The 16349-nt window shown below is 40.8% G+C and overlaps 1 protein-coding gene across 2 annotated transcripts in view; it reads left to right on the forward strand.

Moving 5' to 3' along the window:
- Nucleotides 1–16349, forward strand: part of KDM5A (lysine demethylase 5A) — a 136874-nt gene that overhangs the window by 15420 nt on the left and 105105 nt on the right. For both annotated transcript variants that reach the window (XM_025400961.1, XM_025400962.1), the window contains exons 4-8: nucleotides 2331–2501; nucleotides 5351–5485; nucleotides 13118–13223; nucleotides 14413–14504; nucleotides 15430–15588. In XM_025400961.1, the coding sequence (XP_025256746.1) occupies nucleotides 2331–2501; nucleotides 5351–5485; nucleotides 13118–13223; nucleotides 14413–14504; nucleotides 15430–15588 (663 nt within the window). The remainder of the gene's footprint in view (nucleotides 1–2330; nucleotides 2502–5350; nucleotides 5486–13117; nucleotides 13224–14412; nucleotides 14505–15429; nucleotides 15589–16349) is intronic.

The raw sequence follows: 16349 nt of genomic DNA on the forward strand, positions 1-16349 counted from the left end.
TGACAGAACTGGAATTTGAATACTGGCAGTCGGCTCCAGAGTCGTCTTTTCGTCTTTTTTTTTTTTAATTGTATATATAGCATCAGCATTTAAAAATACAGAGTTCAGTGGCATTAAGTACATTTACAGTGTTGTACACTTATCACCACTGTGTAGTTCCAGGACCTCCTCCCTTCCACCACTCCTGGCAACTTCTATTAAGCTTTCTGTCTCTATGAATTTGCTTACTCTATGTAGCTTATGTAAGTGGAATTTTATAGTAGTCATCATTTTGTGTCTGGCGTATTCTACTTATATTTTCAAAATTCATTCTTGTTTGGGATGTATCAGAATTTTCTTTTTAAGGCAGAATAATATTCCATTGTATGTTTATTGTCCTACATTTCATTTATTCATTTATCTGTTGATAAACTTGGGTTGGTTCCGTTTTGACTCTCAAGAATGTTGCTGCTGTGAACATTGGTGTGCAAGAATCTGTTTGAGTCCCTCCTTTCAGTTCTTTGAGTATATACCTAGAAGTGAAATTGCAGAATCATATGGTAATTTTATGTGTCACTTTTAACTTTTTTTTTTTTTTGAGACAGGGTCACTTGAGACAGGGTCAGCCAGGCCAGAGTGCTGTGGTGTGATCATGGCTCACTGCAGCCTCGATCTTGATCTCCTGGGCTCAACTGATGATCATGCCTTGGCCTGCCAGGTAGCTGGGAACTACAGGTACACCACCTGCCCGGTTAATTTTTTTTTTTTTTTTCCTGAAATGGAGTCTCACTCTACTGCCCAGGCTGGAGTGCAGTGGCACAATCTCAGCTCACTGCAACCTTTGCCTCCTGGGTTCAAGTGATTCTTGGGCCTCAGCCTCCTGAGTAGCTGGGATTATAGGCGTGCACCACCACGCCTGGCTAGTTTTTTGTATATATTTTTTAGAAGAGACAGGATTTCACTATGTTGCCCAGGGTTCTCTTGAACTCCTGAACTCAGGCCGTTTGCCTAGCTCTGCCTCCCAAAGTCCTGGGATCCCTGCCCAACCTGCCCAACTAATTTTTAAATTTTTTGTAGAGATGAGGGCCTCACTATATTGCCCAGCATGGTTTGGAACTCCTGGGCTCAAGCGATCCTCTTGCCTTGGCCTCCCAAAGTGTTAGAATTACAGATGTGAGCCACTGTGCCTGGCTTTAACTTTTTTTATGTAGTAAGATACAGTAGTATATACTAAATCAAATAGGAGAAACTGAGTTCGAACACTGTGTCACAGTCCCCTTTATTCTCAGTGAAATTGAAAACTGCCTGTACAGTCGTGTCACTTAATGATAGGGATATATTCTGAAATACATGGGGATTTCATTATTGTGCAAACATCATAGAATGTATTTATACAAACCCAGATGGTATGGCCTACTGCACACCTAGGCTTTGTTCTAGACTACAAAAGTGTCCAGCGTGTTACTGTACTGAATACTGTAGGCAGTGTAACACAATGGTAAGTATTTGTGTATGTATCTAAACACAAAGGTTCAGTAAGAATATGGTATAATCTTATGGGAGCATTGTCATATATGCGGTCTGTCTTTGACCAAAATGTTATGCGGTGCATGACTATATTTTAGAGCCTAAGAGATGTATAATAACAGCTCCTGGATGTTAAGGAGCTTTGAAATACGTATTCTGTAGAGTGCCTGGCTTGATGTGACCATTCAGCCAAGTTAGCCAATTTATCTCGTTTTCTACCTCAATATATTCTGTACCCCATATCAGTAAATCTACTGCAAGGTAATCTTTCCTCAGTGTTTCTTTATAATCTTCCATGTAAAACTCTTGTCCTTTTGAAAAATTATAGCCTGTTTTTCAAAACTGTCCTCTGTATTCATGGTTTGATTGATGTTTTTGTTAAGTTCTGTAAGTTACTTGGTTATTTCTAATTTCAGGATTTATGTTTATTTTGTATTAGATATTTATTTTCATGTCAATTTTTTATGTTTTTATTCTTATTTCATATTGTGAGTTCCTTAAGTAGATAGTCTGTCTATACATGTGTTTAGTTTTCTCACAGTACGTACTGTACAGAGTATTTATTAAATATTTTTGAATGCTTGGTTTGAAGGTAGGCATAATGTTAATTACATTTTAAACCTCTGAAAAGCATTGTTTCTATTTCTTACTCCAAATGTTGACAGGTGTCAGTTTGCTTAGATATTCATTGTGCTTAGATATTCATTGAAAGGAAATTTGAAATTTAAGCCCTGAATAATTATTCTATTTAGTAGACAAGACTTAAGAGTCAGGATGCTTGAATCTACATTTTTTTCTCTAAGCAACTTTTACTTTCTTTTCAGATTGTTGCCAGCAAAGGAGGTTTTGAAATGGTCACCAAAGAGAAGAAATGGTCTAAAGTGGGTAGTCGCTTGGGGTATCTGCCAGGAAAAGGAACTGGGTCTCTTTTGAAGTCACATTATGAAAGAATTCTCTACCCGTATGAGCTTTTCCAGTCTGGCGTGAGCCTTATGGTGAGATGCATTATTCTTTTTAGAAAAAGTTGATAAATCCAGTTTGCCCAAGTATAAACTTTAGACTTTGTTTAACCCAACTTAGGCACTAAAATTTGGGGAAGCAAAGTGTTTATCATAGTGCAAAAATCATAGCTATTTTTGATGGTTTACAAGATAATAATGGAAATGAAGAATGTTTTATTTGTTTAAAATAAACCTGATGACTGATATTTTTTGAAAAACTCCTGTTTCATGAATTTTTTAAAAACAGCTTTATTGGCCGGGCGCGGTGGCTCAAGCCTGTAATCCCAGCACTTTGGGAGGCCGAGACGGGCGGATCACGAGGTCAGGAGATCGAGACCATCCTGGCGAACACGGTGAAACCCCGTCTCTACTAAAAAATACAAAAAAAAAACTAGCCGGGCGAGGCGGCGGGCGCCTGTAGTCCCAGCTACTCGGGAGGCTGAGGCAGGAGAATGGCGTGAACCCGGGGGGCGGAGCTTGCAGTGAGCTGAGATCCGGCCACTGCACTCCAGCCTGGGCGACAGAGCCAGACTCCGTCTCAAAAAAAAAAAAAAAAAAAAAAAAAAAAAAAAAAAAAAAAAAAAAAAACAGCTTTATTAGGTATAATTTATATACCATAGAATTCACCCTTTGTGGGTGCATAGTCGGTAAGCTTTAATAAATTTCTACATTTATGCAACGATGACTGGGATCCAGTTTTAGAGCACTTCCACTAGCCTCCAAAATTCTCTTGTTCATTTGTAGTTGGTTCCTGTTCCACCCCCACACACAGGCAATTCCGGACCTGCTTTCTGGCTCTGTAGTTTGCCTTTTCTAGAACTTTCACCTAGGTGTAATCATACAATATGATTTTATGTCTAGCTTTTTTCACTTAGCCTAATGTTTTGAAAGTTCAGCCATGTTGGCTGAATGCGGTGGCTAATGCCTGTAATCCTAGCACTGTGGGAGGCTGAGGTGGGTGGATCGTTTGAGGCCAGGAGTTTGAGACCAGCCTGGGCATCATGGCAAAACCCCATCTCTACTGAAAATACAAAAAATCAGCCAGATGTGGTGGTATGCGCCTGTGGTCCCAGCTACTCCAGAGACTGAAGTAGGAGGATTGCTTTAGCCTGGGAAATGGAGGTTGCAGTAAGCTGAGATAGCGCTACTGCACTCCAGCCTGGGTGACAGAGTGAGACCCTGTCTCAGAAAAAAAAGTTCAGCCATGTTATAGCATATGTCTGTACTAAATTTTTACGGCTGAATAATAATCCATTGTATGGATATACCACATTTTGTTTATCCATTTACCAGTTGATGGACATTTAGATTGTTTCCAGTTTATGACTACTAGTTTATGATACTATGAATATTCATATACAAGTCTTTAAGTTGACATATGTTTTCATTTTTCTTGGGTAGATACTTGGGAGTGGAATTGCTGGGTTTTATGGTAAGTTTATGTGTAAATTTTTTTTTTTTTTGAGATGGAATCTCGCTCTGTCGCTCAGGCTGGAGTGCAGTGGCATGAACTTGGCTCACTGCAACCTCCGCCTCCTGGGTTCAAGCGATTCTCCTACCTCAGCCTCCTGAGTAGAGTAGCTGGGACTACAGCTGCACGCCACCACCCACAGCTAATTTTTGTACTTTTAGTAGAGACAGGGTTTCACCATGTTGGCCAGGCTGATCTCTAACTCCTGACTGCAAGTGATCCACCCGCCTTGGCCTCCCAAAATGCTGAGATTATAGGTGTGAGCCACCGCGCCTGGCCCGTGTAAGTTTTTCAGAACTGCCACGTTGTTTCCCAAAGTGGCTGAATCTTTTTACTTTCCCAGCAGTGATGTCGAGGCTTCTGGTTTTCCCACATCCTGGCCACACTTGGTATTGTCAGGTTTTAAAATTATAGCCGTTCTAGTTAGTTGTGTAGTCATGTCTTACTGTGGTTTGAATTTGCATTTCTCTAATGACTAGTGATGTGCCTATTTTCATATTCGTATTAGCCGTTTGTATATCTTGGTAAAGTGTCTGTTCAGATCTTTTTAAAATTGGGTTGTCTTATACTTGTGAGTTTGTTATACAGTTTGTGTACAAGTCCTTTATCAGGTAAATAATTTGCAGATATTTTCTCCTACTCTGTTATCTTTTCATTTTTGTAATGGTGACTTTTTGAAGAACCATTTTTTTTTTATTTTTTCCTTCTGTAGATTGTACTTTTGGTGTCATATTTAAGGAATCTTTTCCAAGGTCACAGAGATTTTCTTCTTTGCTTTAATCTAGAAATTTTTACAGTTTTGGCTTTTATATTTTGGTCAGTGATGCATTTTGAGGCTTTTTTTGTGTGTATAGTATGAGGTGAAGATGTAAGTTTATTTTTTGATGGGGAAGGGGGTATATGAATATTGAGTAGTACCAGCACCATTTGTTTAAAAGGCTATCCTTTTCCCACTGATTTAACTCACCATTTTTGTTGGAAATCAGTTGACCATAAATGTGTGGGTTTATTTCTGGACTCTGTTTTTCTTGCATTGATTTATATATCGACCCTAAAACCAGTACTACATTGTCTTGAGTACTATAGCTTTATGGTAAATGTTGATATTCAGTAGTGTTAAGTTTTTTTGTTCTTTTTCAAAACTTCTAAACAACATTTCCACATAAGTTTTAGGGTCAGCTTTCGGTTTTAACAACAACAAAAAGCCTGCCAGAATTTTGATAGGGATAGCTGTATGTCAGCTTGAGAGATAATTGTGATCCAGTTTTACGTAGTTTTAGGGGTTCATTGGCAATTTATTATTTTCCCACTGATTCTCCAGCATGATTTCTTATCAGTGAACCTGTTCTCTTTCTGTGCTCTGATCTTTTAGGGTGTGCAGATGCCTAATTTAGATCTTAAAGAAAAAGTGGAGCCTGAGGTTCTCAGCACTGATACCCAAACTTCCCCAGAGCCAGGCACAAGAATGAACACTCTGCCGAAGAGAACAAGACGTGTGAAGTCTCAGGTATCGATGTCTATGGGCTTTTTTTCCTTTTTTCTTTAAATAGGCAGTCTCGTGATGTTGCCCACGCTAGCCTTGAACTCTGGCTCGAGTGATCCTCTTGCCTCAGCCTCTTGAGCAGTGCTACTTGGTGTGCGCTGCTGTGCCTGGCTTATGGGCCATTTTTAATGGGAGTTTTAAGTGCATTAACTGTGTGGAACAGTTACCTGGTCATGGGAGGCCACTCATATACTGTCGTTCTTTAAAACTTGAGCCATATTTTTATTTACTTTTGAGATGAATGGAGAATAAATTGTGAAATGTGGTGTAATTTGATTTAGAAAGTTCTTTGTTAATTTTTAGCGGTTTTTGACAGGGATGACAGTCAGAGGATGATCCCGGATACCGTAGTACAATTTTATAGACATGCGGATGAATTCTAATACATTTTATTTTTATGTTAGCGGAAGTGAGATGAATAGGAAAGTGTGGTTTTATTTTTCACCCACCATTGCTTTAAGAACCAGAGTATAAATTTCCTAGTGTCCGAGCCATTCCAGTTTAACTACTGTAGTGTTCATGTAACCTAAAATAATTTCAAAGCCTAATACATCAGACGAAAAATGCCCTAATTTATTTTTTGTCTGATTCCCTCCTTCCCCTATTTCTTTTATTTTTTCTTTTTTTTCCCAAGCTTTGCTTCTCTTTCAAACCCGTTTCCTTTTCTCTGTGGTCTTTTAAGGTTTTTAGTAAAGACAAGTTTGGAGACTGAGAAAGTGAGGTGCCCTTAGAACTCCTAAGATTTAATCCATGTACGTTAACATATAGATGGACAGGAAAAACAACTGCACTGAATCCTAATCATTGATTTTAACTGTGTGTTTTTTTTTTTTTGAGACGGAGTCTCACTCTGTTGCCCAGGCTAGAGTGCAGTGGCGCAATCTCGGCTCACTAAAAGCTCTGCCTCCGGGGCCCACGCCATTCTCCTGCCTCAGCCTCCCGAGTAGCTGGGACTACAGGTGCCCGCCACCGTGCTCAGCTAATTTTTTGTGTAGAGACAGGGTTTCACCGTGTTAGCCAGGATGGTCTCGATCTCCTGACCTCGTGATCTGCCCGCCTCGGCCTCCCAAAATGCTGGGATTATAGGCTTGAGCCACCGCGCCCGGCGATTTTAACATTTAAGGAAACAATGTGGTATAGTGGTGGGAATGATTAGCATCAAAAGTGGGTATCAGAGAAGCAGGATAAAACTGCAGTTAACGCCGGGCACGGTGGCTCAAGCCTATAATCCCAGCACTTTGGGAGGCTGAGACGGGCGGATCACGAGGTCAGGAGATCGAGACCATCCTGGCTAACACTGTGAAACCCCGTCTCTACTAAAAAAAATACAAAAAACTAGCCGGGCGAGGTGGCGGGCACTTGTAGTCCCAGCTACTTGGGAGGCTGAGGCAGGAGAATGGCGTAAACCCGGGAGGCGGAGCTTGCAGTGAGCTGAGATCCGGCCACTGTACTCCAGCTGGGCGACAGAGCAAGACTCCGTCTCAAAAAAAAAAAAAAAAACTGCTGTTACCAAGAGACACTGAATCTGGGGTTGTGTAGAGAAGAGGACTGGAGAGGCAGACTATTAATACTTCTTGCTTTTCAGGCCGGGCGCGGTGGCTCAAGCCTGTCATCCCAGCACTTTGGGAGGCCGAGACGGGCGGATCACGAGGTCAGGAGATTGAGACCATCCTGGCTAGCACGGTGAAACCCCGTCTCTACTAAGAAATACAAAAAACTAGCCGGGCGAGGTGGCGGGCGCCTGTAGTCCCAGCTACTCGGGAGGCTGAGGCAGGAGAATGGCATAAACCTGGGAGGCGGAGCTTGCAGTGAGCTGAGATTCCGCCACTGCACTCCAGCCTGGGCGACAGAGCGAGACTCCGTCTCAAAAAAAAAAAAAAAAAAAACAAAACAAAAAACTTCTTGCTTTTCTACAGATCAGGGACTATCTCTCCGTTATGCCATTTCTGCCTTTCTTTTTCTGAATTTAGGTTTGCTGAATACCCAGCTTTTTAGGTACTCTTTGAAAATAGAAAGGTAGGTGTCCTGGATAGGAATGTGACTTTCATGGAAAGTCATTGGAAAATGATAACCCAATTATAAGTTAGCAAACTCTGGTTTCGTCATTATGTCATTTTTGTTAGTGCGATTGGTCTCAGCAGCTCTGATCATCTTTGGGTGTACAGTGGTTTGGGTAAACACTGATTGCTAGTCCCTTTGACGTGGTGATTCTGCTTTGAAGAGTTGCTCCAGTTGTTGGCCGGGCGCGGTGGCTCAAGCCTGTAATCCCAGCACTTTGGGAGGCCGAGACGGGCGGATCACGAGGTCAGGAGATCAAGACCATCCTGGCTAACACGGTGAAACCCCGTCTCTACTGAAAAATACAAAAAACTAGCCGGGCGAGGTGGCGGCGCCTGTAGTCCCAGCTACTCGGGAGGCTGAGGCAGGAGAATGGCGTGAACCCGGGAGGCGGAGCTTGTAGTGAGCTGAGATCCAGCCACTGCACTCCAGCCTGGGCGGCAGAGCGAGACTCCGTCTCAAAAAAAAAAAAAAAAAGAGTTGCTCCAGTTGCTCCTGTCCATCTAACCAATCACCAGCTTGTGGTGAAATTTTTTTTGATGTTCACCTTGAAACCATGAAGATTGTCTTGCCTATTTCTAATGCTTTTCTTTATTATAAACATGGGGACTACAGGCCGGGTGTGGTGGCTCACACCTGTAATCCCAGCACTTTGGGAGGCCAAGGCAGGCAGATCACGAGGTCAGGAGATTGAGACCATCCTGGCTAACACAGTGAAACCCTGTCTTTACTAAAAATACAAAAAATTAGCTGGGTGTGGTGGCGGGCACCTGTAGTCCCAGCTACTCGGGAGGCTGAGGCAGGAGAATGGCGGGAACCCGGGAGGCGGAGCTTGTAGTGAGCTGAGATCCGGCCACTGCACTCCAGCCTGGGCGACAGAGCCAGACTCCGTCTCAAAAAAAAAAAAAAAAATGGGGACTACATGGAATGTGATAATTGTCACTGTATTCAGATTCGTTGATATGCTATTTCAGGATTTGAAATTAAGAACTTTTTCAACTCATAATTTGTACTTAATTGTTCTGTTGAATGTCTGCCGTTCATTCCTAGTTTTCTATTTCAGAAAGAAAATAAAGGCTTTCTGGTAGAACTTCTGCTTCTTGCCCCATACGCAAAACTGCTGGTATTCATACTTAGTCTTTGTCTATCTCTGTGGGCAAACTGTACCTTTCTCTCCAAGGATAATCCCTCCACTTCCATCCCTTCTGGCATCTTCAGTGATTCCAACATACTGAGAAATCTTTCTCTCCCACCTCCTCTGTCTGTTGAATTCCACTCCTCCCATTATGTGTTTAAGTCTCTGTCGTCTTAGACATAAAAGCCCTCTTCTTACATAATGCCTTATCCTTGCCTCTTTTCACAGAGAAGTTTCTTGAAAAATAGTCTTTATTGTCTCAGTTTCCTCAACATCTGTTTAGTTTTTGTACTCTATAATCTAACTTTGAGCTAAGTAATTTTATTGAAACTGCACTGTCCAAGTTACCACTGGGTTTTTAATTGTCAAATTCTGAGATTCTCATTTTCATTTCATATCTTAATTGGTCTCTGGTCACGTATACATTTAATGTGGTTGTTGACTCCTGTCCTTGAAATTAGATTAACTTGATTTTTCTTTCGTTTGTGATAGCTCTCTCTTCTGGTTTTCCTCCTTATATTCTGACCACTCCTTAGCATCTTCATCATCTCTTCTGTCTTCCCCTTATTTTGTATCTTTAGTCCTTTTCCATCTTCATTCTCCTTAGCTGTCTCATCTGCATGGGATTTCAAATACTACCTGTAATGCTCAGAACTCTCAAATCTTGTCTTTTTTTTTTAGACAGAGTCTTGCTTTATCACCTGGGCTGGAGTGTTGTGGCACGGTCTTGGCTCACTGCGACCTCTGCCTCCCGGGTTCAAACAATTCTCCTTCCTCAGCCTCCTGAGTAGCTGGGATTACAGGCACATGCCACTACACCTGGCTCAATTTTTATGTTTTTAGTAGAGACAGAGTTTCACCATTTTGTCCAGGCTGGTCTTGAACTGGCCTCAAGTGATCTGCCTGCCTCAGCCTCCCAAAGTGCTGGGATTATAGGCGTGAACCATCGCACCCAGCCCAAATCTGTCTTAACATCCATCCTTTCCTTTTCACCAGGGGTGTGTGGGTACGTATACATGTGTACTTATGATTGGCTATAGTACAGGTATGCCAAATTCAGTACATCTGAAAGATAATGTATTATCATCTCTTCCTTCTCTCCTTGTTTCCTCCCTCCCTCCCTTCATCCCTTCCTCCCTTCCTCCTTCCTTCCCACTCCCCCTGGCCTTTTTTTTGAGACAGCGTGTGACTCTGTCACTCAGGCTGGAGTGCAGTGGTGCAGTCTTGGGTAATCACAACCTCTGCCTCCTAGGCTAAAGCCATCCTCCCACCTCAGCCTCCCAGGTGGCTGGGACCATAAGTACATACCACCACTCAGCTAATTTTTGTGTGTTTGTAGAGACAGGGTTTTGCCATGTTGCCAAGGTGGTTCTCGAATTCCTGGGCTCAAGTGATCTGCCTGCTTTGGCCTCCCAAAGTGCTGGGATTACAGGCATGAACCATGGTGCCCAACCATAAAAGCCTTTGAATGAATCAAATGAATTAAACTCCTTGATTTCTTTATTTCCCTATACTCCATGTCCAGTCTTTAAGCAAGTGCTGGCTGCTATTATGTCTGAAATTTCTACTAGGGATGCTGGTTCATTTGTGTGTTTGAAATGGTGTTTAGAAACCATGATCTGAGCACACGGTCTGCTTGTTCCCACTGGGGTGTCATTGCTTCTAGGCTCTTTTAAATGGTCAGGGCTAGAAAATAAATTTTTAAAAATTTGTAACTTGATATTTTGCATTCATCCTCTAATCCAGCTCTAATCCAACACCACAGTTCTTTTGGTTTATCTTCTAGTTTTTTCCTGGTGTTTTGAGTTGGGAATTTAATTTTAATCTTTTGTTTTTATTGAAATGTTTAAGACTATAAAATTTCCTGTGATCACTAATTTGTTTTAGAGATCTAATATGTGGTCTTTTTATTGTTATTTTAAAATTTATTATTATTTTTTGAGACGGAGTCTTGCTCTGTCGCCCAGGCTGGAGTGCAGTGGCGTGATCTCAGCTTACTGCAGCCTCCACCTCCCGGGTTCAAGCAGTTCCCTGCCTCAGCCTCACGAGTAGCTGGAATTACAGGTGCCTGCCACCACGTGCGGCTAATTTTTGTAATTTTAGTAGAGACGAGGTTTCACCGTATTGTCCAGGCTGGTCTTGAATTCCAGACCTCTTGATCCACCTGCCTTGGCCTCCAAAGTGCTGGGATATACAGATGTGAGCCGTCGTGCCTGGCCTGTTATTTTTTAAGTAGAGAATTAAAATGTTCAGGTGGAAGGTCCTTTTTAATTTTGTTATTTTGAGTTTTAGATCAAAGAATGTTGTTTTATTCTACTTTTTGGAACTTTATTGCTTTTCTGAAAAGGTTGTTGTAAGGACTAACTGATTAAAGTACTTAGATGTGGCACATACTATTTACTGAACACGTATCAGCTTTATTGTTATGTACTCTGCTTTAATAATGGTAAAGAATGTGTGGTGTTATATTTCTCGTTCGACTAACAGTAGAAGTTGGTTAATATAACCAAATCAGTCTACAAAAGTTTAAAGATAAATATTGAAATGGCATTTAGGTTTTGTACTTATATGATCTTTGGTTAGTCTAGATTGCATACATCATTTGTTATGTAACCACAGAGTTATAAAGTAGTCTGTATTTTATCTTGGTTTATTTTTATGCTTATTCTTTATTTATTATACACTTAAAATAAATTTTGGCTGTTTACTTAGTCTATATTCAGAGATTATGGTTAATCCTAATTCAAGATTGAATACCAGTATCTGTCAGGATGTTCTCACTTTCAAGTATTAGAATGCCAGGTGATAGTAGCTTAAACATTAATAATTAATTTTTCACATAAGAATACATTTTTGCATAAGGTTTTCAGAGGTAAGTAGTTCTAGGATTGGTCAAGGGCCCGGGTTCTTTCCATTTTTCTGCCTTGCTTTCTTCAGTGTGTGGGTAATAAATTTCCTCTCAGTTGTGGTATGGCTGCTGCAGTGTCCAGCACCGTGTTTTCACCAGACTGAGTCCCTTAGCAGGAAGGAAGGGAATTGGGGCAAAAGGACGACTTTTTTTTTTTTTTTTTTTTGAGACAGAGTCTTACTCTCGCCCAGGCTGGAGTGCAGTGGCTCAATCTCAGCTCACTGCAACGTCCACCTCCTGGGTTCAAGCAATTCTGCCTCAGCCTCCCGAGTAGCTGGGACTGTAGGCGTGCACCACCATGCTCAGCTAATTTTTGTATTTTTAGTAGAGATGGGGTTTTACCATATTGGGCGGGCTGGTTTCGAACTCCTGGCCTCGTGATCCACCCGCCTCAGCCTCCCAAAGTGCTGGGATTACAGGCGTGAGCCACTGCACCCGGCCTCCAAAAGGACTTATTCTTTAAGATGCTTTCCTTTTTATTTTTTTGACACAGAGTCTTTTTCTGTCACCCAGGCTGAAGTGTGGTAGGACAATCACGGCTCGCTGCAGCCTTGAACTCCAGGGCTTCACGTGATCCTCCTGCCTCAGTCTCCTGGGTAGCTAGGACTTCAGGTGCGTGCCACCATGGGCAGATAATTTTTAATTTTTTTTTTTTTTTGGTAGAGACGGGGGTCACTATGTTGCCCAGGCTGGGAGAAGCTTTCCCATTGATTGATTCAGGGTCTCATCTATCGCCCAGGGTGGGGAGTTCAGCAGCATGATCTCACCTCACTGCCTCAACCGCTCAAACTCAAGTGATCCTCCAACCTCAGCCTCCCAAGTAGCTGGGACTACAGATGCACACCACCTTGCCTGGCTAATTTTTGTACTTTTTGTCGAAATGGGGTTTCCCTGTGTTGCCCAGGCTGGTCTGTAACTACTGAACTCAAATGATCCACCTGCCTTGGCCTCCCAATGTGGTGGGATTACAGGTGTGAACCACTGTGCCTGGCCATTTGCCTTTTATTAGAAGATGGCAATCTTTCCCAGGGGATTCCAGTACAATTTTTTAATGTTCCACTGGCTAGAACTGGATCACATTCCCACCCCTTTGTTGGTCATCACCAACAAAGAAAAATGAGGTTAGTATGATTGTCTTAGGACAGTCACAGTTCATGTCCTGAGATGCCCTCTAATCAAATACAGGTGTCCAGTAGCAAGTTAGAAGTGGGGATTTCTGTGGTGTGATAACCGGCAGTGTCTGTCTTTAGACAGCTTGACAACTGTGCTTTTATGAGTCATACACGAATTTTATTTTGTGGAAAGGAATCTGGGTGCATGGTGTTTTGGTGACTGATTTCAGCTGTGGTAATGAGGCAGCGAAGTGGATTTACAGAAAAGAAATCCAATAATTTCTTCTTTCGTTTTGAAGAGGATCCTGAAACTTTTCTGGGGTAAAAAAATAAATGCATGAATCAGCATAATTATGCTTACGTGAATTTTGCTTATTTTTTAGTCAGAATCTGGAGATGTGCATAGAAACACGGAATTGAAGAAACTTCAGATTTTTGGGGCTGGGCCCAAGGTTGTGGGCCTGGCAATGGGAACAAAAGATAAAGAAGGTAAGATTTGTTATTTGATCATGAAAAGAGATAAGGTAGAATATGGTTGTAAAAACATTCAAATGATACTTGAATTGCAGTCTGTGCTGGAAATTTCTTAAGAATTGTAAAGTTGCAATGTGGTTCCCAGGCACATCGCCTGTTTTAATGCCAGATATCTTAAGTTTAAGGTGTGAAGAGCAATCTTATGTTGAATTTTTATGATTTTGGAGGAGAGGATTTTCCTTCTCTATATCTAATATATGACACAAATTTATTGCAGTTTATAAGGCTGGTTTATGAGAGAATGGTGGAATTAATGGTTCTTACCTAGTGAGCTAAAGCTTGTGACTCTTAGTATTAACATACGCTGGGGGAAACTTAGAATTTTAAAATTCTAACCATAATTTTGATTTTAAAAATAATTGTCCTTGATATATTATGTCACTTCATTTAAATAAACTGTTTTCTTTAGTAAGTCTAGTGCTCGGCTTCACGTTTGGAGGTTTTTTGTCAGTAGAACTGCTCGTGCAAAGATCAGGGTCCACTGTTCTCTTTATGCAACATGTCAATATTAAAACCGTTTAACAAAGATTAGGCTGGGTATGTTTTGACTATATCAGAACTTAATGAAATGCTACAGTCACAAATACTAATTACTATGTACTTAGATGTGTAGTTAAATCATACAATTCAGATAGTGGACTGAACTCTAGAAGATTAAATAATATTGTTCCATCTCTCTTAAAACATCCCATGTAATAAGACTCACTAGATACATTGTAATAATGATAATATTTCTTTTTGAAGAATTAAGTACTTTATTTTTGTTATTCTTGTAATTACAGTATTGGCTATCAACAGTCTTAGAAATTAGTCCCTAATTTGGGAGTTCCTCCAAGTAATACCTGTGGGTTGTATGTAGTACCTACTGCATACAAATACAGCATTAATGGGTAAGCTGTCTGGATCCTACGTGACTGGATTAGAATCTTAAATCTGCCTTGCTGTATGATTTTGAGCAAGTTATTAACTTTGCTGTACCTCAGGTTCTTCATCTTCAGTGAGAGATAATAAATAGTATATCTACCTCTAGATAGATAAACAGTTGTAAGATTTTAACTAATTTAAATAATTTTAAATAGTGTCTCGTCCATAGTAAGCTCTCAACATTAGTTTTTACTATTATTGTATAACTTTTTATTTCAAGATGAGGTCACCCGAAGACGAAAAGTTACCAACAGGTCAGACGCATTTAACATGCAAATGAGACAACGGAAAGGCACTCTCTCTGTTAACTTTGTAAGTGTTTTGGGGTCCGTCAGGAGGGAAAGGATTTATTTTTATTATAGTTTTGCACTTTCTATCCTGGTATATCTTGGTATGTATTTAGTTAGCTCATTTGGTTAGAAGACTTGATGGCAAATCTATGAAGTTACAGCTTTTGTTTATGTTGTTAACCTTGCTTTGTCCTATGTACGTAGGCTGCTTCCTGTAAGTCATATACCTTATGGGTAACCAAGTGAGAGCATGAAAATGAATCTGTGTAATCGTTGAGTTCTATCATAGACAGTCTCGGTCTTCATTCTCTATCAAAGAGTATTCGTATATGGGAAGAAGGACATGGTATTTTAAAAAATATATGTAAATTGATTTTCAAATACCCTAGATTTGTAGTCTTTCTTTAACAACCTGATATACTTTTTTTTTTTTTTTTTTTTTTTTGAGACGGAGTCTTGCTCTGTGGCCCAGGCTGGAGTGCAGTGGCCGGATCTCAGCTCACTGCAAGCTCCGCCTCCCGGGTTCAGGCCATTCTCCTGCCTCAGCCTCCCGAGTAGCTGGGACTACAGGCGCCCGCCACCACGCCCGGCTAGTTTTTTGTATTTTTAGTAGAGACGAGGTTTCACCGTGTTAGCCAGGATGGTCTCGATCTCCTGACCTAGTGATCCACCCGTCTCGGCCTCCCAAAGTGCTGGGATTACAGGCGTGAGCCACCGCGCCCGGCCAACAACCTGATATACTTTTATTAACTTGCTTGTAAAAACTCTGGAGGAAAATTTAGGGAGTTTTGTGAAAAGCTGTTTAAATACAATTTCTTGAAATAGACATTCAGGATTTAAGTTATGTTTACTTTTCAGTTGCATTATTTTGTTTGTTTCAGCTAAGGAGTTCCTGGTAAAAATTTAGTATTATGGAAAATAGACTTTTATTTTTATTTTTTTAACAGGTTGATCTCTATGTTTGTATGTTTTGTGGTCGGGGAAACAATGAAGATAAGTTGCTTTTGTGTGACGGATGTGATGACAGCTATCATACATTTTGTCTAATTCCTCCACTACCTGATGTGCCCAAAGGAGACTGGAGGTGTCCTAAATGTGTCGCTGAGGTACAAGTCTAACCTCTATGGATCCTTTTTTAACTAAAAACAATAATACATGCATGTACACATACATGTAAACATATTCCCAATTATGTTTCCTTTTGTCATTCTCTCTTCATTATGTGGTGTTTAAAATTTCCGGGACTTTTCTTTTTTTGAGATGGTGTATTGCTTTGTCACCAGGCTGGAATGCAATGGCGTGATCTCAGCTCGCTGCAACCTCCACCTCCCGGGTTCAAGCGATTCTCCTGCCTCAGCCTCCCAAGTAGCTGGGATTACAGGCACGAGCCACTACGCCCAGCTAATTTTTGTATTTTTAGTAGAGACCATGGTTTCACCATGTTGGCCAGGATAGTCTCGGTCTCTTGACCTCCTGATCTGCGTGCCTCGGCTTCCCAAAGTGCTGGGATTACAGGCATGAGCCACCGTGCCTGGTCAATTTCCAGGACTTAAAATGTCTATATTGAATGGAAATGTAACAATTGTATTGTGGTAGCTTGCCTTTCAAAGGTTCTTTTTCTGACTGTTGGTTAGGTCATTCTGTTTATTGATGCAGATAATGAGACTTTATTATATTGCTGGACAACAATAAAAATGAAGAAAAGCATAGATTGTTTTTTCTCTATTAATTGAAAGTATAACCAGACATGAAACTGTAGAACTTGGGATTTATGCATCCAATTTCATGCTATTAAATAAATTGATGATAGCTTTTATTTATTTACTATTTATTTGTTTACTTTTTTGAGACAGGGTCTACAGCCTCT

Source organism: Theropithecus gelada, chromosome 11 (genome assembly GCF_003255815.1).
Source record: "Theropithecus gelada isolate Dixy chromosome 11, Tgel_1.0, whole genome shotgun sequence".
Lineage (NCBI taxonomy): Eukaryota > Metazoa > Chordata > Mammalia > Primates > Cercopithecidae > Theropithecus > Theropithecus gelada.